General features: G+C 46.6%; 2 protein-coding genes and 1 long non-coding RNA gene across 3 annotated transcripts; 1 reads left to right on the top strand and 2 right to left on the bottom strand.

Annotated features, from left to right (window-relative positions):
* Positions 1 to 1174: 1174 nt before the first annotated feature.
* On the bottom strand, positions 1175 to 9328 carry KCTD13 (potassium channel tetramerization domain containing 13). The gene is made up of 7 exons (XM_082195559.1): positions 9079 to 9328; positions 7040 to 7307; positions 5503 to 5672; positions 4973 to 5062; positions 4432 to 4484; positions 4087 to 4282; positions 1175 to 3294 (listed from the first exon to the last, which is right to left on the bottom strand). The coding sequence occupies exons 2-7, from the start codon at positions 7299 to 7301 to the stop codon at positions 3052 to 3054; spliced, it is 1014 nt and encodes a 337-aa protein (XP_082051685.1). The 5' UTR covers positions 7302 to 7307; positions 9079 to 9328; the 3' UTR covers positions 1175 to 3051.
* Positions 9329 to 10149: 821 nt separating this feature from the next.
* On the top strand, positions 10150 to 13594 carry LOC309516772. The gene is made up of 2 exons (XR_014213038.1): positions 10150 to 10866; positions 13324 to 13594. It is a non-coding gene; the product is annotated as an uncharacterized lncRNA (long non-coding RNA).
* A 648-nt stretch (positions 13595 to 14242) lies between these two features.
* On the bottom strand, positions 14243 to 27436 carry KIF22 (kinesin family member 22). Its single transcript, XM_082195574.1, has 13 exons — positions 27241 to 27436; positions 26089 to 26294; positions 24648 to 24775; positions 24349 to 24497; positions 22912 to 23352; positions 22668 to 22821; positions 21724 to 21829; positions 21365 to 21545; positions 20075 to 20195; positions 19909 to 19985; positions 18423 to 18626; positions 15178 to 15237; positions 14243 to 14395 (listed from the first exon to the last, which is right to left on the bottom strand). Exons 2-13 carry the CDS (start codon positions 26286 to 26288, stop codon positions 14360 to 14362), a joined length of 1857 nt encoding a protein of 618 aa, XP_082051700.1. The 5' UTR covers positions 26289 to 26294; positions 27241 to 27436; the 3' UTR covers positions 14243 to 14359.
* Between the last annotated feature and the right edge of the window lie 84 nt (positions 27437 to 27520).

Genomic DNA, 27520 nt, shown 5'->3' with positions numbered 1-27520 from the left:
GCAGCACTACTAGGGTAGGCATTGGGTCATTTTGTAAATTTCAGTTTTTTTATACTGTTGGGCAATTGCTATTAACAAAGCTAAGCACAGCCTAATTGCAGCTGAGAGAAGACTAATTTACAGCATAGTAATCTAAGGTTTGTTAACTTCATTCCCTCAAGGCCAATATGGTTTTGCTACTTTAACCCTTGACAACTGGAAAGGTGTAGATCATTGTTAAGGATTAAGTTTTTGTATCATAGCTGTTTATATTTGGAAGAATCAACCACACAGGGAAGGAAGCTACATAAGATGTTCTGGCACAGGAGGATGCAGAGTTAAAATGCAGAAACTAGTGTAAGGCTCAGCTGCCTATTAGATTGAGATACATTGTAAACAGTGGGTTCTGCTCTGAATGGGCAAAAGCCTTTGTTTAATCCTAGTATGAGATCTATACTAGCAATGTACCTCTGCCTGACTCTTCTTCCCTGGGTACAAGACGAGATAGGAAACTACCAAGATATGGAAGCAGGAATACCAAGTTACCAAAATATGGTTTCTTAAAATTAAAACACTCATTCAGCCACTACATTGTAGCCCCTCAAGCCTGCCCAGCCCTTCTGCTTCTTCTCCAAGGCCCCAGTTACAGCAGCAGCTGCCATCAACTAGTATGAATCAAGGCATACTATTATAGAAAGACAGGCATACTATAATGTTCTCCAATTAAATACCAGCAGTCTGGATAATGTCAGTAGATCTTCCATTTCCTGTGGCCTGAGGCACTCAACATACAGATCCCCTTCCCCATAAGCATCTCTCTTAACAAAATCCAAGGCATCCACCAGACTGCTGAAACGCTCTCCATTGCTACAATACAGAAGGGGAGAATTGGAGAAAACCTGCACCCACCTTAAATTTTAGGTTCCTAAAATGCAAGCCACAGGCAGCAGATGAACAGAGAAGCTGCCCAAGTGTTAACAAGGTAAGATTTCACACATGTGCTGCCAACTATGCCAAAAACTCCTTCCTCTTTAGCAAATGTAATTGTCCAATAAACACAACCCCCTGGGTTAGAAAAAAGGATGATCCAACTCACTAAAGTCACTAATATTCTTTGGGAAATGTGCCTGTCTAGGCATGGAAAAGCCCTGGAGATACAGGTCCTTATCCAGTTAAAACACACACACCAGGAAACTTTCCCATTTTTAAGCAGGTACCTTTATTACAATAATTTAATAGAAAAAAACATTTTTAAAATAAATTATGCAAATACAAAAAAATTACAATAATTAATTCAAGAAAGTTACCTCCTCCAGGGAGGGGAGGATATAGAGATGGGAAAAGAAGAATGGAGGAAAATAATACCTTCTCTCCAGTAAAGTTACCTGCACCAGTCTGCATTTACAGAATGCAATTTCACCCTCCCTCTCCATCCACCACCATTAATATCCAAACCCTGTTCCATGAGACAGGTGACTGAAAGGGCTGTTGAAATGTCCCATATTACACTTTGCTGAAGTTTGTATGAAGCGGCATACCATTCCCTGTGGCAGGATGGGGAAATGGTGGCCCTTCAGTTATGGATGGACTACAACTCCCATCAAACCAGATCACTGGCCATGATGGCTGGGGCTGATGGGAGTTGGTAGGCCAATGTATTCTGGAGGACCCCCGATTCCCCCTCTGCCCAACCTTATGGAAAACAAGGGGTGAAGGCATTCCAGGGGCAGAGTGCAAGTGCTCAAACTCTGCAGGAAGAAGTAAGACTTCTGTACCTACATAGATCTATTTCTGAAGGGAGTCACCTGACCATGTTCCGCTGTTTTGTAATGGTGTGTAGATGCCTATGAAGTGTGGGACTGAAGCATCTAACATATTTTGATATAAGTCGTACCTGTAAGCGGGACAGAATAGTTTGGATGGAATCAGGGTCCAGGTCACACAACACTTAAGGAGACAGTCAAACTGTGTTTTTGACCCAGACAAAAAAATTTAAAATAGCAGCTGTTATCTGACTGACATCTTTCCCAGAAGGACAATAAGTAATAAGAACCAATTTCATGACTGTTACCTCCTGCTCTAATGCAAAGGTTAAAGGTGCCAAGTTTGTATGCATGAATTTTTAAAGTGGCTGATTAACACTGGATTTAATCTCCTTTGCTCACAGGAGGCTAAATGTAGTGGAAATTATTCCAGAAAAAAAGACACCAATAAATATGTTGTATAACCCCAGTTATGTCAATGCCATTATCAAAAATTTTAAATGGAGTGTAGCCAGTTTTTGTCTGAACAATTTGTGCATTATCTTAAATCCAGGCAGTTTCTTCAACAGAGAAGTTAAAAGTAGGCGAACAGAAACCAAGGGTGGGTTGGGGTTTGACCAATAAAAAAACAACTACCATAAAGCGAAGGGCAGAAGACTCCAGAATGGAGAGATCAAAGTTGGTAAATATGTAAGAACTGACACACCCCTGTCTAGGTAGCACCTCGTCTGTGACCTTTGAAAGAGGCCAATAACGGTGTTACAAAATGGAAGTCACCAGAGGCCCAGTATTAAGCTGAGATGGAATGTAGGCTCCCCTGATTCATATGCTTTGCTCACATATAGCTCTCTCTGTTATTATGTTGGTGTTCCATGGATCCTAAGTTTAGAGGACAGTTAAGAGTCAGTCTGTCTCAGGTTGGAAATGTTCAGGGTCAAGAGGTTTTGAATAAAGGACCACAAACCAGGTTTCAGTGGTGTCTTGCAGATTATGAGACAGGTGGGGTGGTGAGGGGAAGTGGGAAGTCGGGTGTTTAAGACTGAAGCTTTAGGGGAAATTAACAGCTGGAAAGAGCATGCCAGTAAAATGAAGGGGCAGACCAAGAGGTCAATTGTCACAATAAAAAGGAGGGCTTAATAAAGTCAAGGGATAGCAAGAGGGCAGAAAAGCAGCCCAGAGGGGGAGAGAGGTTAGAAAAGGATGCAAACATCAATGAGAAGACCTTGAGGTGAAAGATCAAAAGGAGAAAACAGGTCCTCCTTTGGCACTAAATGGATGGAGTAATGAGGACATTGCGAGCGAGGCGGGATTAGTCTTTGAAAACAGCTTGGTGGCCGTGAGGACGTTCATCATGCATGATGTGCCTACGGACATGTATGCGCCGGACACGGTGCTCCCGCCCATCTTCGTCGTCACCTGCACGGAGGGGGCCTCCACCCCCACCTGCCACCCCACCTGTTGCCTCCAGGAGGGCCTTGTCTGGCACTCGTGGCGTCTCGTAGATCAGGATGTTCAGGGTCTCCTCAAAGATCCGTGCCTCTGGGAACTCCACCTGTGCACATGGGGGCAGCAAAGCAAGAGCATACTGAGCAACACCGGTTCTGTCCACAGTGTGGTGCAAGTGTTTGGTTTCAAAATGGAATCCTGGGTTCAAATCCTTGCTTGGTGAACTTGAGCTTTACAGTTTTTTCCCAGTTTAACTTAATTCACATAGTGCAAGGCTAAAACTCAACAGCTGCTTTGAACTCCTTGATGCATAAAAATGTAAGCAGAGCTGCAGTTTCGCTAGGTGGGAAGAACTGGAACTGGGAGAGTTGAGCTGAAGTAGCACTTCATCCAGAGAGTCATTTGAGTGGCCTAGGGGGAAACCTCTTCTTCCTCTCAAGTTCTGTTCTTCCATGTATGGGTCCACTCCCTTCCCCAAATGCCACCAGAGGGCTACCTAAGGACCACCATGCCCTGAAGGAAGGAGAGGCCTCGCTTTCAAAAAGCTTTCTTCCCTGTGGCTCTCTCTTTATTGCCTTATAATATAGTTTTAATTTATATTGTTTTTTCTAAGAAAATATGTGATGTTTGCCTGAAAAGCAGTACACACAAGTTCTGCGATCCACATGCTTGCTATCCAAAAATTCACTTATCAGCACATAAAGGACATTCACTTATCCAAACAGCCAACTTCCTTACTTCTTTGTTTGTTTCTGCTTTGCTGGTTGGCAGTAGCCATTTTCGGGCAGACACCACGGAGAGAGGGAGGGAAGGAGCAAGATCAGACATATTGGAGAGCAGGTACAATTTATCCTGAAGGGGAAAGCTCATATCTGAAGCTCAGGGGTCTGCACATTACCTTGGTCTGCTTCTTCTCGGTGGCATACACAATGGAGGTGCAGCAGACTTCAGCAATCTTGCGGCCCTGCCCATAAAACGACCAGCAGCAGATTTCATCCCCAAGAACATCTTTGATGAAGAGTACTCGGCCATTGAACCGCAGAGCCAGCTTGTCAAACAGTTCGATATTCTTCAGCAAGTTGTCATCAGAGTTACTGGAGTGGAGGGAAAGGGAGAAATGGTGATATCCCTTAAGACACCTCTATTACCCAGGAGGTGGAAGTCAAGAATGGGCGACATAGGAGTCAAGAAACAATACCGTTATGCCCAATTCTAGCAGTTGGGTGTGTGTGTTGCATCTTACCTTGTATATGAATACTTGTTATTACTTCGGTTATGCAGCAATTTCACCACAGGCTAAGAAAGAAGGAAAAGAAGGATAAATATGGTGGAAACTATCTTTTTAACCTGCATAAGAGAAGCTGTCACTTTTGCCATTGGACAAGCTACAGTGATTTCATGAAATGTTCATATATGTTCTAACTTCTGGTATGTGTGTGCTCACATCAGGCCCATTTTATGCTGTGTCGACAATATGGAAGGTGCTAAATTATTTCCATGTGTTAAACTGTGTCACACAGCAAGTCTTCATGACTTGAATGAGTCATGAGACTGGAGTTCCAACCTACGTTTTATAGTAGGCAGCGCTTGATTTTAGCTAGAAGGCTAAGAAGCTTTGCAACTTAGGACCTTCACTAAAGGCGGCAGATGCCATCTGCACTCATAAGTATCACCTCACTGGCTCGAAACAAGCAAGAAGACATCTAAGTCAAGCAGTCTAAAATGGCGCAAATCTACACGATCTTCTTGGACTTGAACCTTATGTGACTTCACAGCCTCTTTACCTTGGAACAGCTTGAGATGATCTGCTGCTCCTCCTTGGGAGAGGTCACCATGGGGATATGGCAGAGGGGGTCATAGGCCTCACTCTTTTGCTAGGCAGAAAAAGATACATACAAATATATTACAACCTTATTAGACGCCCTAGAACATGCCACATATTATTAACATACCACACTTATGTACTGCCTTTTTACCAGTGCACTCATGGACGTTTATAAATTAAAACAAATGGCATACAGTTTATTTAACACATTAACAAAATAAGGGTGGAAGGATGGGGAGGAAGAAGAAAAATATGCAAACTGGGGAATCAGTTTTTAGATAATGTTGCATGATGGTTACAACCACCAGATGGAACAATCACTGCGGGAGACAGTTCTGAGAGGGAGAGGCCAAGTAGCAGGTCGTCCAAATCAGGCTAAGGCAAGTAGGCCTTGCTAACTCACCTCTTCGTCTCCCCAGTTCCTTCAAACTGCTTGAGGCTCAGAGGAGTCTGCCTGCCTCCTAACTGCTCAGCAGGTGACCAGCTCACCTGCAGGGCAAGCTGACAGTCCTCAACCAAGCCTTGGATCAAGTAGTACCGGGCCTCAGATAGCACTTCCTCCAGCTCCCGCTGGGATTCAGGGAGAGACACAGAGCCATCGCGCAAGTAGTTCAGGATTGTTCCAAAATGGCGCCCACTTCGGTCAATCAAGATCCAGCCTGGAAATGAAGAACAGAATTTTAGTCTCTGAACAAAAGGTCTTTGGGGGGCAGAAGCAGAGACCAGGAGAGAAGGATCTCTTGCACATAAAATTAAAAGTAGCTCTGTTCTGGAGAACACTTTAAAACATTTAGAGGGAAATCCAAACATTGCTGTCTTTGTATATAATTTTGCTAATGAAGCTACAATATTTTATTTTCTATTTAATTTGTATACCGCCCTATACCCGCCGGTCTCAGGGCAGTTCACAGGATAAAATCATGATATAGAAACACAGAATACATAATCAAAAATAAAAGCAGTAGCAACCCAATAACCCCACCTACACATTTTGAAGGGGCACTGAATGTCAGTCAACTAAAGGCCTGGTTAAAAAGCAACGTTTCTGCCTGGCACCTAAAGGTATATAATGAAGGCAACAGGCAAACCTCGTTGGGGAGAGCATTTACCAAATGGGGAGCCACAGCAGAAACGGCCTGCTCTCGTGTTGCCCCCCTGCAGACCTCTCGTGGAGGAGGCACACAAAGAAGGGCCTCAGAGGATGATCTCAGGGTCTAGGTAGGTTCATATGGAAGGAGATGGTCCTCGAGGTACAGTGGTACCTCAGGTTACAGACGCTTCAGGTTACAGACTCTGCTAACCCAGAAATAGTACTTCGGGTTAAGAACTTTGCTTCAGGATGAGAACAGAAATCATGTGGCAGCAGCGGGAGGCCCCATTAGCTAAAGTGGTGCTTCAGGTTAAGAACAGTTTCAGGTTAAGAACAGACCTCCAGAACGAATTAAGTACTTAACCCGAGGTACCACTGTATTTAGGATAGGTCCTTGAGGAAATTTAGGATATTTTATCTCACAAACAAAATGTAAGCATCTAGCTGTAACAGATCCTTGATACCAAGTTATCAAACATTGTCTTTGACTAGAAAGCTGCTCATATTTTTTAAAAAATATGAACCTGAATTTCCCCCCTGGGGTTCACTGTTCATACTATCAAAAGCAGGTGTGAGGTAGTTCTGACAATTTCTTTGCTTCTGCAAAGAAGTCATATAGAATGGCAGATTTCTGTCACCTCCAATGTGCCACACTTATTGCTAACTAGTTCCTATTACATCATTTATATTCTTGACTGAATTTTCATGCTATTTTTTAATATCACTTTGATTGATCTATTACATGCATTGCACTTTTCCTGTATATTTCTTTTGTAATATGCAGTAGTGCTGTTCACGGCTTTGGGGGGGCTTTTGGTCCAAAAAGTATTAAAGTTGATTTATTTTAGTATACCATATAATCTCAGCTGAGCAGGAAACCTAGATTGGGAGAAGGGTTGAGTGGGGAGACAGACTGTGTGATGCCTGGACACTTACCTTCACTATCTGTGAGCACCTCCATCCTGCCACTGAACATAGCCTTGAGCATGGTATCTTGCTTGGTGAGGGTTTGCACTGTGGTGTAATGCAGAGACCCTCCCACGTTCAGCTTGACATACTTGCTGCTGGGGTTAAGGGGTTTGAGATCAAAGGTCACACCGGCTACCCCTCCACCGCCATCCCGTCGCTGCTGGATTGGGACTAGCGGGGCACAATTCTCCAGGGGTGGGACCTGGTCTGCCGTGGCCTCAGCTGACATAACCACCTGCAGAAACAGAAATTGAGCAAGGAGGCCTTCCCAAACCACGTTACCTGCAAAGGGGCTTGGATTAGATGGAGAAGGGCAGTGTTTTCCAAATTGTGTGTGTCACAACACGTTAGTGTGTCAGCTACAGTGTGTAGGAATGTTGCACAAATGCTCCCCTGCACTCCTCTTCGGGCTGGAATGGGTTGGTTTAACCTCCAATTTGCTAGTAAAACTGAATTACTGTATCATGAAATGATGCATGTCCAAAAAGTGTGCCACCAACTTGAAAAGTTTGGAAAGTTCTGGAGTAGGGCCTGTGGAGCCCACCCACCCCTTGCACACACTTCTAGCTTTCATAGCAAAGCGCAGCCTCCATCGATCAGATACTCACCAGATGTTTTGGACTACAACTTACATCAGGGGCATCAGCTCCTTGGACTAGTGGGAGTAGCCTAGTTTATGTTTACTATGTTTTTATATATGCTGCAAGTTACCCAGAGTGGCTGGGGAAACCCAGCCAGATGAGCAGAGTTTAAATAATAAAATTATTATTATTATTATTACTACTACTACTACTACTACTACTACTACTATTAGTGCAACAACCCTGTAAGGCTGACCAGTATTGTTATCCCCACACTACTAGTTGCGAGGTATGTGCAGGGACTCATAGAACTTAGAATCATAGAGTTGGAAAGGCCCACAAGGGTCATCTAGTCCAATCCCCTGCAACGCTGGAATCTAACTGTTCCCTATGAAAAATGTCACTGCAGGCCACTGACTCACATCAATAGCCCCATTAGCTGGGGCTAATGGGAGTGGTAGTCCAGAACATATGGAGGGTGCCAGGTTGGCGAAGGGTGCTCCGCACAATATTGTAAAACGTTTAGGCCAGTTTCAGACCCACCTGTCTCACTGCTGTTTGACACATACCTCTCTCCACACTACCACCACACACTATCTTCCCATCCCATTCTTGCCCATTTCTTGTCAACTCTCTGGGAAGAAACTAGATCATTTGCGGCTTCATTACAGTTGAGACTCAGTTGGTGGAAATCAAGGGAAGGCTCTTCTTTGTCCCTACCCCTCTCTTACAGCATTTCATCATAGAGCAAAAACCTTCCTGTTTAGGCAGGCACTTACTTTATCAGATGAATAATTATTTAACTAATGCTTGTTTTGTTATTTTGGGGGAGTTGGGGAGATTTATTGTATTTAGTTGTGGTTCGAGTTGTTAGCCACCCTAAAAGGTGCATGGGCATTAGAAGGGCAGGGTGCTGGTTTGTAAATTAAAATATATAAACCAAACTGCGGGAGGCAGTGGAAGACAGGAGTGCCTGGCGTGCTCTGGTCCAGGGGGTCACGAAGAGTCGGACACGACTAAACAACAATAAACCAAACCAGCTCCGTGTCCTGTGAGTCACGTCAGCAGAAAACAACAGGAGCGTGTCCCGTGTTTTGCACTCCTCTTTTTGCCCCTCGGGCTCTTATTTCCGCCCCCTGCCCGCCCTACTCAGCTCCTTCCTCGCTCCTCAGCACTGACTTGCCGGCGACCTTCCTGCCAGCCCACCCGCAACCTGTCTTCCCCTTTATTGCTGCCTGGGCTGCTTCCATTTTGCTGGCTGCTCTGCGAGGCCTTCAGGGCCTGAGCAGAGGAAGCCAATGAAGAGGTGCTGGACGGGCCTCTCCCTAAGCCTGGCTCGTCTCCGTTTGGGCTTTTTCCCCTCAGCCCCCCTCCGTCCCCGGAGGCCTGCAACCCCGGGCCCTTCCGCCGCCCCCAGCCACTCACCTCCCGAGGGAGAGCGGGGTGGGCTCAGCCCAGGCGCCTCCCCTTCAGCCCCGCCCGGACTCAGGGCCCAACGGCCGGCCAAGACGCCTAAGCCCGGGAGCAAGGGGGCGCAGGGACAGCGACTGCGCATGCACTTCGGAGCCCTCGCTCGCAACTCTGGTCGCTTCGCCTGGCAGTTAGCCTCTACATCCGGGTACTCGCCCGCATTGAGCCAGACACAGAGGCCGGGACGGTGCTTCTCTCCCAGGGGGCGGAGGAGCAGAAGTGCGCCTGCGCTAGAAGGCGAGCCCTTGGGGTTGAGAGGAAACAAATGCTCGAGGAAGCAAGGAGGGAGGGCGCTGAGTTTGCGCATGCGCATACAAGCAACCGTGAACCGCACTGAGCGTTTGGTTTACGCGGAAAGGGGGCCCACGCGCCTCGGAAGATGCGCCATGCTGTCTTTTGCGCACGCGCGCTACTGGGGGGGAAAAATCCGTTAACTAGCGCGCAGTAACTGGAGCATGCGCCGTTCTTCCAGCCGGGGCAGCTAAAGCGCCTTATATCGGCTTGTTTGCGCCGGTAGCGTCGCAGGGGCTGAAGGCAGGCACTCTAGCTGAGATTCCTGCAGTGCAGGGGTTGGACTAGATGACCCTCAGATCCCTTCCAGCTCTATTATTCTACACGCCCCTCCAGCAATTCCCATGGCTTCGTCCAGCTTCACATCTTTCCCTCTTGAAGGGGTATGTTCCTTAGGTAAAGGGTAAAGGGGCCCCTGACCATTAGGTCCAGTTGTGGCTGACTCTGGGGTTGCAGCGCTCATCTTGCTTTCTTGGCCGAAGGAGCCGGCGTACAGCTTCCGGGTCATGTGGCCAGCATGACTAAGCTGCTTCTGGCGAACCAGAGCAGCGCACAGAAACGCCATTTACCTTCCCGCCGGAGTGGTACCTATTTATCTACTTACACTTTGACGTGCTTTCGAACTGCTAGGTGGGCAGGAGCAGAGACTGAGCAATGGGAGCTCACCCCATTGCGGGGATTCGAACTGCCGACCTTCTGATCGGCAAGTCCTAGGCTCTGTGGTTTAACCCTTAAAATGTGCCTTAAAATATTCATAAACTGCACTTTCGGAACGTGTGTGTAAGCAAAGACAGAGGCTTCAGCAATGCAAATAGAAAAGTTTCAATAGCATATCCATAAACAAAATGGAAGTTTCTAAGGCCCATCCAAACACCTCCTCCCAGTCTTCTGTTGGTAAGGAGTTCCACAGGGCAGTGTTGGCTCACACTAAAGGTTCAGTGCCCTGGTGAAGGCCAACCCCAGGGGCATGGGCAGCTGCCACATGGTATGCTGTCATCTCTGGCAATCACTTGTAGTCGGGCAAGATTGACTTCCATGAACAGTCTTGACAGTGAGTCCGTAAGTGATCATGGAGGCCGATTCTGGATCCACCCATCCTTCCACAGTGAGGACGTTTCCAGGTGGGAGTTGATCACGGTGAGGGTTTGCCAAACTTTGCTGCCATATGCAGGACAATAAACAGCATCCTGCCCCACAACTCTTAATGAGGCTCTGGCCTATTTTGTTTGCAGTTGTTGCCCTGTTCAAGACGAAGCAAGAAGTATTCATGTGGTAAATATAAACACCCCAGATTGATCAGACTTTCCCCTTGGCAGGGGCACCATTGAGACTCCCAGTGTGTGTTTATGTGCGGAGGGGTTGCCAGAAAGGGTCTTTTGATTCCTGTGAAATAAAGCCTAGTTTTGCCCCTACCCTTCGGCATTTGGGGCCTTTCTAGGCTTCAGCAGTCGGGTAAGGTTTTATAAATGCTTTGTGCTCTCTCTTTCTCTCTCTAGGCTTCAATTTTCAGAGTCAAGTAATATTTTTGTGCCTCCCTATTGCTGCTGTTGATCTTTTCTGATTTTTTTAAAAAACAAATTTTTATTGTTTTTAAACAAATACAATTACCCAGCAGTACATCTTATCCAGCAGTACAGCTAATGGTGTTTGTTCTATCCATTGTCTCTAGACATACACTTACACATTCAATATTCAAACATTAATGTAACTTCTCCACTGAGACTACTGAGCAGTTGGTATAAGGAGATCTTGATTTTGGTCATTAACATGACATTTTTTAATCTTTTGTCACTCATCATTTAACACTTTTGTTCTCAACTTCGGGTCACATGTATTTGCTCTGAAACGAATTCAAGAGTAAGCACCTTTGGGGTCAAAGCCATAATTGTGTTGAGAGCATCTGCATGAAACTAGAGTGGCCAAATAGATTTATTGAGAAACTAAGGAAATTGCTCAAGGCTCTTGTAAACCCAGATGCCCACAGGGGAGAGTGCCAGGGAAACAAATCCTGCAGTGAGCCTCTGCAGGAGGCTTTCTCCTTTCAGCTGGCGTGAGGATCAATTAAGGCACTCCTGGCAAAGACAAAGCAGAAATGCATAGTCACAGTTGCTTATTGCATCTCTGCCTCTGTCAGCACTCTGCATTTGCCTCCCAGTGAGATAGGATGTTGCAAACAGTACCTCATGCAAAAACATGACCCCGCTAGAAGTAAACTGTTACAGCTGGGTCTGTCCCCATCATTCAGCTCTGGGTAGATAAACTCTCATCCAACAGATGTTTGAGAATCACTGGCTTAAAAAAAAAAAAGCTTAAAGTCATCACACAAGTTTTAAGACCAGAACTTCTGACCACTTACAGTGGAACAAGAATCTTAATCTGTGTCAACCACTATGCTGTGGAATTCCCACCTGACAGGTGTCTAGCACCTTTACTATACAGCTTTCAGCAGATGCTAAAGACACCTTGGCACCTTAGATGTGTGTTTTTAGGACCCCGTCCCTGCCAGATTTGAAGTTATATTATGAAACATCCTGCCTCTGCTGGTTGTGGGAATGGATCTTGTTAAAAAACACAGATTTATTAGATCTGGAGGGTCATAATAGATTTGGGTGGCATACGTATTTGTGGTATGATAAAACAAAAGTACATAAAGGATTCCTGAACCATTTGATAAGAAAATCAATCTATGAGTTATGGGATAGGTACAAGAATCTACAGTCATACCTCGGGTTGCGAACGCTGCAAGTTGCGCAATTTTGTGTTACAGACCGCGCCAAACCCGGAAGTACCAGAATGGGTTTCAGCGCATGCACAGAAGCACTAAATTGCGCTATGCACAGAAGCGCCAAATTGCGTCACACATGTGTGCAGACGCGATGCTGCGGGTTGCGACCATGCCTCCCACACGGATCACGTTCGCAACCCGAAGTATGACTGCATTAGAACGAAGAACACCATGGTGGCTCTCTCAATTAGAAGCAATTTCAGTTAAAAAAGTAAATATGAGAGGCAAGTGGGTCACCTATTAAGATTTGTTAAAAGAGACATGAGACCAATTAAAATTGGAAAAAATTGAGACTATTAGAGAACGGTTAACGGATTGGTTACAGTATCACCAATTAAATGTTTTTAAAGTTGACAAAAAGAAAGGTTTTGATAAAATGAGATCGAGGTTTGAAACAGATCTGTTCGAAAATAATGTGAAAGTGCTATCAAAAATGTACAAATTACTTTTAGAATGGCATACAAAATATGAAGAAGTTAAGGCAGCGATGCTACATTGGGCTAGAGACTTTGGATATAATATCCAACTTTCATCCTGGGAAAAGTTATGGAAAGAGGAAATAAAATTTACTGCATACTGTTCATTGAAAGAAAATTATAGGCGAATGATGTATCGTTGATATCTAACAGGGAGTAAAATTGTTAAAATGTACAAAACAAGTTCTAAACTGTGTTGGAAATGTAAAGAAAAAGAGGGCACTTTTTGTGGTGGACATGTACATTGGTAAAGGCTTTCTGGGAAATGAAATACAGTGGTGCCCCGCAAGACGAATGCCTCACAGGACGAAAAACTCGCTAGACGAAAGGGTTTTCCATTTTTGCGTTGCTTCGCTAGACGAATTTCCCTATGGGCTTGCTTCGCAAGACGAAAACGTCTTGCGCTTTTTTAAAAAAAGCTGCTTGAAGAGGCGCAGTTGCGACGGACCGTGCTTCGCAAGACAAAAAACATCGCAAGACGAAAAGACTCGCGGAACGAATTCTTTTCATCTTGCGAGGCACCACTGTACAGTATAATGAGTTAAAGAAAATGTCTACGAATACATTTGTTAAAAAACCAGAAGCCTTCTTATTAGGCATTGTAGGTGAAGAGTTTCCAAGATAAAAGATATTTATGTTTGCAACAAGAATGCTGCTAGCCCAGAGATGGAAGGAAGAAGTATCAACAAAAGAAGAATGGCAGATGAAATTGATGCAGTATGCAGAAATGGCGAAACTGACTGGGAAGATCTGAAACCAGGAAGATCAAGTATTTTCTAAAGACTGGAGTACGTTTGTAAACAGTTAAAATCTTTGGCAGGGATGTGAAGACATTTGTAATGTGGAATTGTTTTAATGGTAATTATGGTTATATAATAGATAGATAAGGCTAAAAGATGTAGTAAATTTAATCTTAAAGATGGAACCCATGGAGGGAGGCCTAAGGGTTCAAAAGAACTCTGCATTTTAATGTTTGGAAATTATTTAAAAAATAAAATAAACTGCTTTTAATACAGACATTTAATTGTTGGGAGCCTGATGGCAAAGAGTGGGTAATGCATTTAAATAGCAATCCTAAGTATCTCCAACACTATTTCTTTTTTATCCATCCTAATATATTTCCCCTCACGTGAGGTTTCCTCTTCACTTTGATTTTGGCATCTTTTATGCACTGATTTCATACCAAAGAAGGTACTTCTTCATATAAGGAGTTTCCCTGGGAATTTGTTCCCAGAGGATAGTGAAAGCAGTCAACATGGATGGTTTTAAATGGAATTTGACAAATTCATGGATGATAAGGCTATCAGTGACTACTAGCCACAAGGGATAGCTACTACTTCCAGTGTCAAAAGGAAGCATGCCTCTGACTATTATTCGCTGGGAATCAAGGTGCAGACAATTGCTGTTGCAGGTATCTCACAGGGCCTTCAATGCCCACTGCAAGAAGAGGATACTACACTTGATGGGCTTTTGTTACAATCCAGCAGGGCTCTCCTTTCTTTCTTTTTGTAACCAAAAGTAGGAAGTTGGTGGCGGCAATATAAAATAACCATTTGAGATGTACAAGTTTTCTGTACTACTTTTATATGCTTAATATATTTAAATGCACCAAATCTAAAATAGAATAAAAACCCAAGTCATTTTTAATAAAAATCAATGTAGATGCTTTCCAGAACCAATCCAGTTACTGAAGATTTCCAATGTTGGTCAGGATATTTACCTAGGAAAGTGGGTAGGGGAGAGAGAAGAGCAAGAATTTTAATTCCTACGTTATTTGTAACATTAGCACCTTTTAAATCCAGTGCATACCAGATTACAATGCATACATTTAAGCTTTAACAAAGAATTATCACAACCTGTATCTCGGCCTTACGTTTTAAAAACTCACTTGGACACCACAGGCCAGCTTTCACCAGCCTGGTGCCTATTTTGGACATCTGGAAGGCGTGGGGTAGGCAAAAAGGTGCCACAGGCAATAAGAAATTTCATTCAGGCTAGCAAGCTGGCTGGTGGAGAAGGTAGGGACCCACTAATCTGCATTCTATGTTGGCTGCAGAGGAATGAGCTTTCTTTTGTGGCGAGTATAATAATGTAGGTTGGTTGATATGAAGGATGGAGTGATATGAGGGGGGTGAAGCAAATCACCCCCCACCAGCCTACTTGATTTCTATGCTGGCTCTGAGAGAAGGAGGGAAATGAAGAAGGGAGACAGACTGATCCCACACCTGCCAGTTTGCCAAGCTCAAAAGAGGCAGGCTTTTTTTACTTGTTTCCCAAGGAACAGGTAGAAAAAGTTCTGGATAGCAACTTCTGTCGCTGTACATTAAGCTACTAGGCTGCTGTGCCCCTTGCATTTCATGACAAACTTACACTTCTGTTTACACTTTCCCCTCTCTACCTATTCATCTGCCATCCGAGAATAACATTCCATTCATCAAATGTGATGGACTCTGCTCCAGATAAGCTTATAGCCACAGTGATGGAACTGAATTAAATGCACACCTTCAGAAAAGAAGCTACTTGTTTGGCGGAGATGCCTTCAACTTTCCCGAGGTCCTCTACCTGAGAAAAGGAGGAAGGAGAAATGTGTAGGTTACACAAAGTTGCAAAGTCATGGAGATACTTAATTATTAAATTTGTATACCACCCCTCATCCATAGATCTCAGGTCTACAGCAAAGAAAATATTCTGAGGGAATAGCAATATGTACTACAGTAGTAGAGCATTTTGCTTTACCTCAGCATCTGGCATTTCCAGTCTCTGTCAACAATTGGCCACAGTATCCAAATGAAGCCTCCACATTCAAAGGTAATATTTATTATATATTTCATAAAATTTATACACCACTTGATTTTTTAAAAATTGCAACCTCAAAGTGGTTTACAAAAAGATAAAACAAGAAAATGGAGAAATATTCACAACCCTACTGTAAAGCAGGGGTGTCAAACTCAAATTCATCGGGGGCCGCATCTGCAGTTTGGTCACCCTCAAAGGGTCGGTTGTATCTGTAGGACTATGTGTCCACTCTTTATTATCATAAATTATTGTCACTGCATTCAATTATTACTGTTTTTTGTAATAATGTAGTCAGTCCAGAAGGATGTTATGGTCGATTGTATCAAAGGCCGCTGAGAGATCCAGCAGAACTAGGAAACAAAGTTGTTACAAAGAATGAGCCCTAATGAGACAGTTGCTGCAATCCTATGTGCATTTACTTGAAACTCCTGTGGAAGAAAGTGAGGCTGGCTTCTGAGTAAACATACACAGCATGGGGCTGTAAATAAAATGTGGGGGGGGGGGAGAGGGAGAGAGAGAGAGAGCTCTGACAGGAAAGCATCAACATGCCTTGTGCACTCTCATTTTCCTTGGCTAATTCCCCTGCCCCCCCCCATCTCGGGGTGCCATTGCATAGCACAAAAGGCGAAAGAGCGCGAGCGCGCTGCCTGCAACTGGATCTCCGGCTTCTTCCTTTCCTTCCCCGAGGCGGGAGGGAGAGATCAAGGTGGAGCTGCTGGCAGGGCGGAGAGCGAGCCACCCGATTGTGTGACCGAGTGATGGAAGGGCTGCAAGGAGCCGTGTCCGATCTCCTCCCAGGAATGTGCCAGCAGGACTGACATGTGCCGGAAGGTGGGGAGAACCGCCCAGCGCCGCTGCGTGGGCGCGGAGTCCAACTTGTGGAGCTGAGATAGAGAGCCGGGCGCCAGATCGCCTTCCTCGCTTGGCTTGCCGCGAAATTGCAAGAGGAGGAGGAGGAGGAAGGTGGCGGTGGGGGGCGGGGAGCGGAGGGGGTGCCAGGGAACACAGCCCCCTCCCATCACGGCCATCATCATTGCCGCCTCCACTCTACATTTATTTTAAGGGTGTTTGGAGTGTGTGCGCGTGCCTCTCTCTCTCTCCCACTCACCCCCCCCCAGCCACCCCATATTCCCAAAGAACAACTTGATCACGGGCGTCCTGGAAAGGCTGGCTGTGCAAAGATGGAGAGGGGGGTGAAATGAAGAGGAAGGGAAGCCCCGGGCTGGTGATATACAGCGCGGAGGAGAAGAGGACGCCTCCCGCAGGGCGAATTTGCACCCCGGAGAAGATCCAAGGCTGGAATAAAAAAGTTTCTCCGAGGAGAAAGACTCCCCCTCCGTGGCAAGGAGAGACCTGACCTTCCGCTTGCTCTTTTTGAGCAGTGAGCGGGAGAAAGAAGCCAGCTGCCCGCCTCGCTTCAGCCCCCGACGACGAAGGCGCAAGTTGAGAGACGCGGGGACATTTGAAGCAGCAACCACGTCCTTAAGAGCGACGGGGGGAGGCGAGTAGGGAGCCGCACCATGTAAACTTCCTTGTGTCAAAAAACAAACAAAACCGAGAATAAAAGGTGAAGGCTGGCGGCCAGCGGCAGCTACACGGGCCACATGACGAGGTCTGGCGGGCCGGATTCGGCCCGCGGGCCTTGTGTTTGACACCCGTGCTGTAAAGCATACAAAGGTTAAAATACTAAAACAGATCAACATTACCTGAACTTCCTAAGCATCTGGGTCGGCTTGCCTAAACAAGAATGTTTTTAGCAAGCGCCAAAGAATGCAGTGAAGGCACTTCTTGATCTCAGAAGGCAGGGAGTTCCAAAGTGCAGGTGCTGCCACATTAAACAATCGGGTTCTTACAAATGCAGAACAGGTATTCTGTGGCAGCTTAGCACTACCAATTGAAATATGTGGGGCAAGAGGATCTTGTAGGTAAACTGGTCCCAAGTTGTTAAGTGCCTTTATATACTAATAGTAGCACCTTGAACTTGGCCCGGTAGGAAATCGGCAACCGGTACAGATCTCCAAGCACAGGTTTTACCCACTGACAAGGCCTCACTCCTGTCAGTAATCACACTGCAGCATTCTGCGGAGGGCCTTCTCGGTAGTGGCGCCCACCCTGTGGAACGCCCTCCCATCAGATGTCAAGGAAATAAACAACTACAGTGGTGCCCCGCAAGACGAAAAACTCGCTAGACGAAAGGGTTTTTCGGTTTTGCGTTGCTTCGCTAGACGAATTTCCCTATGGGCTTGCTTCGCAAGACGAAAACGTCTTGCACTCTTTTTTTTAAAAGCCGCTTGAAGAGGCGCAGTTGCGACGGACCATGCTTCGCAAGACGAAAAACATCGCAAGAATGAATTCTTTTCGTCTTGCGAGGCACCACTGTACCTGACTTTTAGAGAACATATGAAGGCAGCCCTGTTTAGGGAAGTTTTTAATGTTTGATGTTTTATGTTTTTAATATACTATTGTGAACCGCCCAGAGTGGCTGGGGAAACCCAGCCAGATGGGCGGGGTACAAATAATAAAATTATTATTATTATTATTATCAGCCTCCCAATTCTAACTGCTGGGGAGGAAATATTGCTTTTGTGCCGTGCTGGTGGGCTTCCTAGAAGCTTCTGGCTTGCTACAAAAACATTAGACTAGATGGACCTTGATTCCAACCCATTTCTTACAAGAATAGGGTGCTGCTTCCTTCCCCTCCCAGATTTGATAATGAGACAGTATTCCAAACTCCAAGGCTCCCTGCTGAGCTAAAGGCTAAAGCAGAAGTCCTCCAAGACTTAATGCTCTGCCCACTAGACTTCAGCGCTCTGAACTTGAGCCAGGTCTGAACGTGTTAAAGCCTTGCATGGCCTACCTCCTACCTGAAGATTAATTTCCTCTGCACAGTAGCTGTACCTGCACACACCTCAAACAATGGAAGAGCAGCTCTGCCCTCAGAGCCCACTTACCTTTTCAAAGGACCCGTGCTCTCCTCTCCAGGCCACAATGCGATTCGCCTTCTTCTTGCCAATCTGGTGCAGGGCCATGAGATCCTTCACAGAGCCTGTGTTCAGGATTGCCAGGATGTTCTCTTTGGTGCGGGCCATCAGTTCAGGCTGAAGCACCATCTCCCACTCAGAGGGAACCTTGTTTTCAGAGCCAGGGGCCGAATCCTGGATACAGCATGCATCATAAAAAGAAGTGGTGTGGTGTCACACCTGTCTGTTTCCTGACTGGCCCTCATCTCATATTCTTTCACTGAATCCACCAATCACAAACATACCCTAGCTTCTCCTCAGATCGTATAAATCTTTCGCCTTTTACTTCTCAGGGGTTCTTCAATGAGATATCAGGCATGCAGAATAAAGTTCTCCAGAAGATAAGACGGACAACTGCCACTGCTGAGTTTACCTTCTCTTGTTTCACAGGTCTGGGTTTTTGGAATCTGCTGAGAGCCATGTCCCTGAAGCAGGTCCACTGGAAACTGCCGGAGCCCCCTTGTTTATAGTATTTATAACCCTGCCCTTTAGCTGACCGCACTCTCAGAGAGGCTTACAAAAATCACTTCTCTCAGGCTGATGGTCTAGACCAGGGATAGGCAACCTAAGGCCCATGGGCTGGTTCTAGCCCATGGGCCTCCCGGAACCAGCCCATGGCCAGTTCTGTGGATCTGTGTGAGTGCTCACACACATGCACTGAGGCCTACCAAGTTTGTGGTACAGTGAACCGGCCCACCCCCCAAAAATCTTGCCGGCCCCTGGTCTAGACCATCCTCCAGGATCCTCTGCAATGTGTGTTCTGCTGCATGCTTGGCAACATGCAAAGTTTGAAAAGCACCAATTCAGCCCATGCTCCAAGTTCAGTCTCCAGTGAGGCAGCTGGACAGGGCGAGCTCTGGGCCTAACAGCTGAGAGAGAGACTGCTGGTCTGAGGCAGTGAGTCCAGAACTTTGATCTGGCTCCCTCAAGACACTTGCAAAGCTACTTTCTTTCTGCTCCTGGAATAAATCATTTCAGGCTGCTTCCCACCAACCTTACCCATAAGAATTTAAATTTGCTTGAAACAGGGAAGAGGAGGAAAAGCATGTGGTCAGCAGGAACAGCCCTGATTTTTCTGATCTGGCTACTTCTACCTGTTCCACTCCCAGATTTGATCCAGAAACAAGGTGTGTGGGTGAGGGCGGATGTGTATCCTTCTGGGTAAGGCTTGATCTTTGCCCACTGCTAAGACTGAGGCAGTCTGAACATGAACCAACAACAGGCAATAGGTAAGGGAATCTGTTCTTTGTTCTCAGGCAGAAGATCTATGGGGGGAAGCCTGCCCTGGCGGAATCCATTTATTAAACCATGTTTGTAAACTGCCTCAGAAACCTAAGTGGTATATACACCTGTTAAATAACTCTGTTTCCCACCATCACAAGCCCCAAGTTCAACAAAGCCCCACCCCCTTACGCACCTTCTTCTTTCGACCTCCCTTCTTTTGCTTTACAATGATGATGCTATCTTCGTTCTCAGAGTTCTCCAGGTGCTGCACTGGAGAGGTAAGGAAGGAGAGCTGTGATGTCATAGGAGGGAGGAGCATGAAAAGGGAGTCCTGCTTTCCAGACCCAGCGCCCTTTTACCTTGCTGGAAGGGCAATACCACTGCTGTTCCTTGGCATTTGGCAGGCACCCTTGAACCACGTCCATGCTCTTTGTCCTGCAGAACCTTGGTTTCCATTTCCAGCTGCTTCTTCTTAAGCCTCTGTAGGGAGATGAAGAACAGAATAAACACTGGTTCAGATGGAAAGAACGGGGTGTGCGTTCAGTGGCTTCCAGGAATGCGTGGGGTGGCCATCAGGTTCCCAGCCCAACAAGGATCGTATTGCGGTGCCAACCGTATAAACTGCCAGGGCCATAATGAAGCAGGTTCTCAGTGCAAGATGGACGCAGTTCAATTTATATCAGAATCCCCTCCTACAGGACTTACTTAGTGCTACATCTCTTTCTTCCTTCAAAGCTGGCCTTTACATTGGAGCCATTGGCTTAACCAGAGTTGCCCTGGCAAAGGCTTCACTGGCACCCCAGGCACAGCCTCCTGAGTTTAAAACAACAACAGCAGCAACAACAACAATAGCCCTCCTAGAAAAAAAGCTAAGAAGCAAAATGTGCAGGTAACTGCGACTTGAAGCAGCTTAGCTGCTCTCGCCCGTCATTGTTTGTAGCCAATGAATGAAGTTGGAGCTGTGATTGATAAGCGAGTTGTTTGGACACCAGGCAAAAGGAATCCCTGGAGTCCTAAAAAAAGAGCTGCTGTTCCCTCACTTTCCCTTTAGTGCATTTTCCCTGCCCCTTCCATATTTTTCAGTCCTTGGATCCACCCATTAACTGCTCTATTTACTGCCTGCCACTCACTTCAGAAGCCTTAAAAAAAAAAGTGTGTTGCTTTAAGGGAAGAAACATAGTAACCACACATAGAAATTTAAAAACTTGATCAACAAATGAAACACCGCAGACCTCACAATAAACAAGGCATTGCGTTTGTTTACTAGAGGTAGCCCATTGCAGTCTTTGAAGGATCATGATGGGAAATAGAGGAAGAGCAAACCCTTCATCGTTCAGCCCGGACACTGAGATCCAGCGCCGAGGGCCTTCTGGCGGTTCCCTCATTGCGAGAAGCCAAGTTACAGGGAACCAGGCAGAGGGCCTTCTCGGTAGTGGCGCCTTCCCTGTGGAACACCCTCCCTTCAGATGTGAAGGAAATAAGCAGCTATCCTATCTGAAGGCATCTGAAGGCATGGGAAGTTCAGGGGAGTTTTTAATATTTAATGCTGTACTGTTTTTAACACTTGATTGGGAGCCGCCCAGAATGGCTGGGGAAACTCAGCCAGGTGGGTGCGGTATAAATAAATTATTATTATTATTATTCTTCACCTGCAGCTCCCGCCGAGTCTCCTCCAGCAGCCTCCGGAATTCCAGCCGCTCGCTGCGTGGGGTGGTGCTGAGGAGGGGCAACGCACAGCCCTCTGCCCCAGCCTGCTGTGTTTCCAAGGCCTCCAAGCGCAGCAGCTTTTCAGCCAAGGCCGGCTCAAAACTCTCCATTGGCAGCAAGGAACTGGTGGGGGAAAGAGACCAGGAAGTAGGGCCTACCTTCTCTAACAAGCCAGAGAGCGCTGCTCACCGCTTTAAGGGTGGAGTGGCCATCCTCATGAAGTGGCGGGAGAGAATATGACTGCACCACAGAAGCACTGCTTGCCCCTTCACCAAAGCCTATAAAATGTTTGATGCCTCACCTGAATGGCTTCTCTTCAGCCAAGCTGGGCGGTTCCTCCTCTGGACAAGGTCTCTTTGCTTCAGGGCCTGCATCACTGGAAGACGGGCATGGTCTTTTCGAGGCTTCTGTGTGGGGAGGATGTTTTTAATTTATTTGATGTGTTTATTGGACCTTGGAGGCTGCTCCACCTGGACTGTCCACCTTCACTACCACTGGGCCACCTACCGCCAACCGGGCTGCAGAAAGGATCCTGTTTTGTTTGGATAGTCTTCGTTGTAATTTTATTACAAAGTTACCGGTAAAGTGCCTTGGAATGATTTGTATCCCCGGTGGTGGGATAGCAACAAAGAATAAATTGTGAAAAATATACTGGCCTTATCAAAAGCATTTCAAGTCACCTTACAAACCATCAGCTTACAAGCTACATATCAGAAGAACTTAATTGATATTAAAATGTTTTTCAAAAAATACCCTGGAGGGGGGGGGGAGCCACAATCACAAAACAGAACTAAAAACACAACGTAAGTGTAAACGTATCCACCCTATAAAAGCAGCTTAAGATAAAGACAGCAAGGGCAAAAATGTTTTTACTTGATACCTAAAACATGGACCTGGGGAAGGTATTCCAAAATCTGGGTGCCACCACTGAAGAGGCCCAAACCCTTGACACCACTCACATAATCTCAGTAGGCACAGAATCCAAAGCAGACCCTCCTCCCCAGACGACTGCAAGACACAGACTGGTTCTGACAGGACTCAGCTGGTCACTGATGAAAAGGACAGACCATGAATGGCTCTACTGTATATGTATCTGAACCATGATACAGAAATCTGGGGCAGTGAATCTGTATACTACACCCCACTCTGCTCCGGGGCAGCCCGAGAATCCTGCCCTTCCTTTCTACCCAAAAAACCTTGTTTTGCCCCACTTCTGCTGAATTTCAGGCCGGCTCCCTTCCTCACCAACATCCAGGAGAGTTTCTTGCGTGAAGGGTTTGTTCACCACTTGCTTGGATTTGGCAGCAAAGTTAAGGCTTGTGAGCGTTTCAAAGTAGTACTTCCTCTCAGGGGCGATATTTGCAATGATCAGGCTGTGAGCACTACCACCCAAAGAATCCTTTAAGGAAAGAGAAATATGCTCAGTGAAATAAAATGCAGCTCTTCCCAAATCCACAGCCCCACCAATGAACCCAGGCACCCCAACTACCTGCAGCAGGCGAGTGAGTTTGCTGTCTCTGTAGGGTACGCGAGGCAGCCCCTTGTTGAGGGCATCCACCACCTTGCTAAGCACAAAGAGTGACGTGTTGATGGCCCCGCTCTCCTTCAGGCGCACCCCTCTGTTGCCTGTCCGCCGGTTGTCTTCCGAGCCGGCTAAGTCGATAAGGCAAAGCTTGGCAGCCCGCTGGGCATATGGCGGCCAGCCCCGGGTCTGGCTCACGTACACCAGCAGGACAGCGTGACTGCGGCTCGAGCGATTATTCAGCTGTGTGGATGCCACTGTACGGTTGCTGCTGGCAGGCAAGAAATGTTTCTCAAAGTCTGAGAAGCTGGTTATCTCTCTCTCCGTCAGACCAGGCACCAGAATGTGGTGGTTTTGATCTTCCCGGATTGGCAAGTCACGGAGGGAAGGCTCTAGAAGGTCCAAGACCTGGGGAACAAGCAGACTAGTGTTGGTCCAGGTGGCACCTCAAACTCCACCTCACTTAAATCCCCTGGCTTCTCAGAAGCACATGGAGAACAACGTAAGTTTACTTGAACAGATTGTGTGGTTTGATCAAGCAGAATGCAAATCCAGCCTTCTGCAAACACTGAATAAGTTCTCTAGTTCACCTCTTGCCCTCCTCTGTAAGAGACCTCCTTTCTCCTGGGCACTTCTGGCTCATCACCTTTAGTCTCCATCTAACTTCCATGCCACGCTCTGTTCACTCCTCCAAATTTCCCTCTCCTCCCTGTCTTTTCTCCACTTACATTCAATCATTCTCCTCCTACCCAGGCTCCAGTCTGTCTGCTTCCCTCAAGGATAAATAACTTAAGGCCCTCCAGAGATTGAAGGACTCCAACTTCCCTCAGCATGCCCAATGGTCAGGGAAGATGGAAGCAACAGTCTGGCAATATCCTGCCTTACTCCATTTGTCTTCCCTGCCCTTCTACTGCTTTTTCCTTTCTTCTCTCCCCCTTTGCAGCCATTTCAGCTTGCTTTTGAAGCAGCTGCCCAGTCTCTTTCCCCATTCCCATCAGCAACGCCTCAGTTCTTCAAGCACCGATCTTCAAGCAGGGCCAGAGCACACCTGTGACAGCATCAGCAGGCACTGAGGCGGGACCCTCTCCAGATCAGACTAGCAGCAGATGACACACTGATCTCCTAAATACCAACTGGGAACAGGATGGAGTTCTGGTCACATTAACAAACTTCCCAGGGCTCAAAACACTGCCAGTCTTCAATACAACAAAAAAGGAGGCCAGAGTGTGTGCAAATCTGTTGCCAGTATCACTTGTTGTAGTCTAATTAGGTCATGCTCTCCCCAATACCCCTGGCTCCTCAGCCCCATCTTGTTCTAAGCTGCTTTCTTCCCCAAAGATCCCACCATTCTTATATACTAGGCTCAGTTTTCCCCCCTTACGGATTTTGTCCAGCACCCGTTACCTTCTCTTGGTAGATTTCCAGGTATGACATAGAGACCGAGTACTTCCGCTGATCCCCCGAAGCATCCCTTGTCATCTGCAAGAGATTCTGAACTGCTCTTGGAATCACCCCCGGCTGCTCCGGACTCCCCAACATGGTGTACGTCTTCCCTGCCATTTTAGGGAGGGGGAACAAAAGAGATGTGGAGAGAGGAAAAAGCATCGTGTCCTCCCTCAGCCCAATTCCAAGCCCTAGCCCACCTGCCGACCCCCACCAACTCTAGGTTGGGTTCATCCCTTTGTGCACTGTTTTATAGTTACCTGCTCCGGTAGGCCCATAGGCCAAGATGCTGGCATTCTGCCCTTCCAGCAGATGGTGCAAGATAGGCTGAACTGACCCCATGTAGACATCATACTGCGTGGCCATTGCACTGTAATAAGCGTCAAATCTGGTGGGAATAGAGAAGTGGGATTGAGGCCTGCTGGCTTCTCCAAAAGTTCAGCAATTTCTACAGCAGGGATAAGTAACAGGAGGCTTTGCAGAAGGAATGGCAGATGTCCCTTAGGAGCTTTTTTCCCCTAGCATACCCCCATTCTTCATGTTGTACAGACTATTATCAACATAAGAACGGCCCTGCTGGATCAGGGCACTGTTCTCAGTGGCCAACCAGATGCCTGTTGGAAACCAGAGTGCTATTTAGGGCTGATCAGTCCAAAGCCAGTTTTGAAATGACATCAATTGTTTCAACCAAGCAATATATCGCGAGGGAAATGTGAACGAAAGGTAGGGACTGACCTTTTTCTATCAGTAAGAGAAAATAACAGAGACCAACCAGAGAATATTGAGAAGCAAAGCAGCTAGTAAGCCTGATCTTACTAACTGTTGCAACAGGGTGCTCCCCCACACGCAGGAGAGAAGAGGACCTCAAACAATGGCGCACAAGGCCTTATATATCTATTTTGAAATTCCTTGCCCTTGAGCTCCAGACCCTCCCCCCACCAGATACTTCATACCTACATCACAGAAAAGGTGGTCTACAACAGAAATTTGAATGTTGTTTTTCCTGTCTGCCAGGTTATCTGATAATGTCTTATCTGATTGCCTTTTCTGGTAGTCTGGCCATTCCTTTGAAATGATGGAAATTACTTGATTCCTGAGACAATGGTAAGGTTTTTTTCATTTCCTCCATCCTTGCAGAGAAACATTTGGTCAGTTTGGGAGTTAAAATGGTTTCAGGACTGTCTTCCTGTGCTGCTTCAGACATGTGGCTTATACATTTATTTATGTATGTGTTTGCTTGGTACATTTACGAACATTTATTATATATCTAAAAATTCTTATAACATCAGGGTGGGATGGGGTCTCAACTGAACCAATACTTTTCCCAGCACGAATACAGGCACCATCTCTCCCTCCTTTGTTCATATGCAGAGCCCGTTAACAATCCAGTAGCAACCCATCATGCCTAGACAATAAAAAAACAGCAGTGGCAAAAAAGGCTGAAACAGTCACTTTAAGTCAGTGGTTTTAAGCCAGTGGTTTCCCATACCTATCCTGTCAGTTGCAAGGAGACAGACAAATGAGAGCAAGGGGCCTAGAGGAAGGCCTCTGTTGCTTCTCATACTAGAAGAGAAGGGCTGCTATTCCTCCAGACTCTGTTCAGTTCCATCTAATGCCCCTGTTAAAAACCATAAACAGGGGTACCATAGGGCCACAACCTACACGAAGCCTGGTTCTTCCAACGTTCTCTGCCCAACTCACTTGTATTTCATTGTTTCCATATTATTTCTCACGTTCAGGATCTCCAGGGAGCAGGAGTCCACGCCACGTACACAAGGGGCTTCCTTTCCCTCTCCTGTTCCCACACTTGGCCGCAATCGCACACAAACCCGAACTCGAGCTGGTGCATTGCTTGGGGTTCGCTGGGCTTCATAACGGCTTAATCGCTGACAAGATTTCATTGATATCTAAGAAGAGAAAAAGTGCAGGGTGAGATACAAGTACCAGAAGAAGCACCAAACTCCACACCAGCTCATCTGTGAACTGAGATCATTATTGAAGGTCCCCTTTGGGGTGGTTCTAGTTATAAAATTTTAGGATGCACATGCATTCCACAGAAAACCAATAGTTTGTCCTTCAAATTTTAAGAACTATTCCCTGAGAAAATCACACATTGTTTTGGCACACAAAACAATCCCAAAAAACCATCTTGGCTCCCCTAATGTCTCTAAATATTCCCTCCATTTCCTTGTAAGTCCTTTCACTTACAAATCCTACAAATCCTGTCTTGAGGGCGTATTTTTGCAGAACTAAAGCATTTCCCACCTCAAAAGAATGGACAGACTGCCCAGGCAATGCAATCAGTAAAACATTATCAGGGATCCTGGCCACTCTGTCAAATTTCTGTGGTAGAAGTATGCTGAGTATGTTTAGCCTGGAAAAGAGGAGACTGAGAGGAGATAGGATAGCCATCTTCAAATATCTCAAGGGCTGTCCCATGGAAGAGGGAACAAGCTCCTTCTCTCCTGCTCTGGAGGGCAGGCCTCGAACCAGTGGCTTCAAGTTACAAGAAAGGAGGTTCCGACTAAACCCCAGGAAGAACTTTCCGACAGTAAGAGCTCTTCGACGGTTGAAAGGTCTCCCTCGGGAGCTGGTGGATTCTCCTTCCCGTGGAGATTTTTAAGCCATCTGCCATGGATGCTTTAGCTGAGATCCCTGAACTGCAGGGGGTTGGACTAGATGACCGCCGGGGTCCCTTCCAACCCTTCAGATTCTATGCACAAAGGCTCTCGCGGTGACCAGCCGCGTGACCACAACGGGAAGCCCCAAAGCAGGCCGCGGACACAGCGGTGACCCCGCTCCGCCCGCTCGCCACAACCGGCAACTGAGGCGCAGCCGGGGGGGGGCACTTACCCCTCTCCCGCCTTCCCAGGCAAGGTCCTTCACTCGCTCCCAAAATCGCCTCAGAGCAACTCCCGGACTTCGTTTGTATTTGGCGCTAAGCCCGCCTCAGGAAGGAGAAAGCGGCCAATCGGAGAGAGGGAAGGACCCAGCCGTTAGTCACTGCGCCTGCGCTTAGAACAAGTTCCGCCGGAGAAAAAGCGGCCGCTTCCCTCCCCCCCTTCCCTTTTAAGCGGCGCGTGCGCAGTTGAGAAAGGGACCGGTACTTTTTAGTACCCCCCTTTCCAGGAAG

The sequence above is a fragment of the Podarcis vaucheri genome (assembly GCF_965113315.1).
Source record: "Podarcis vaucheri genome assembly, chromosome: 13".
NCBI classification, from domain to species: Eukaryota; Metazoa; Chordata; class Lepidosauria; order Squamata; family Lacertidae; genus Podarcis; species Podarcis vaucheri.
Note: the sequence above shows the minus strand (reverse complement) of the source record. Positions and strands in the feature narration are given on the sequence as shown.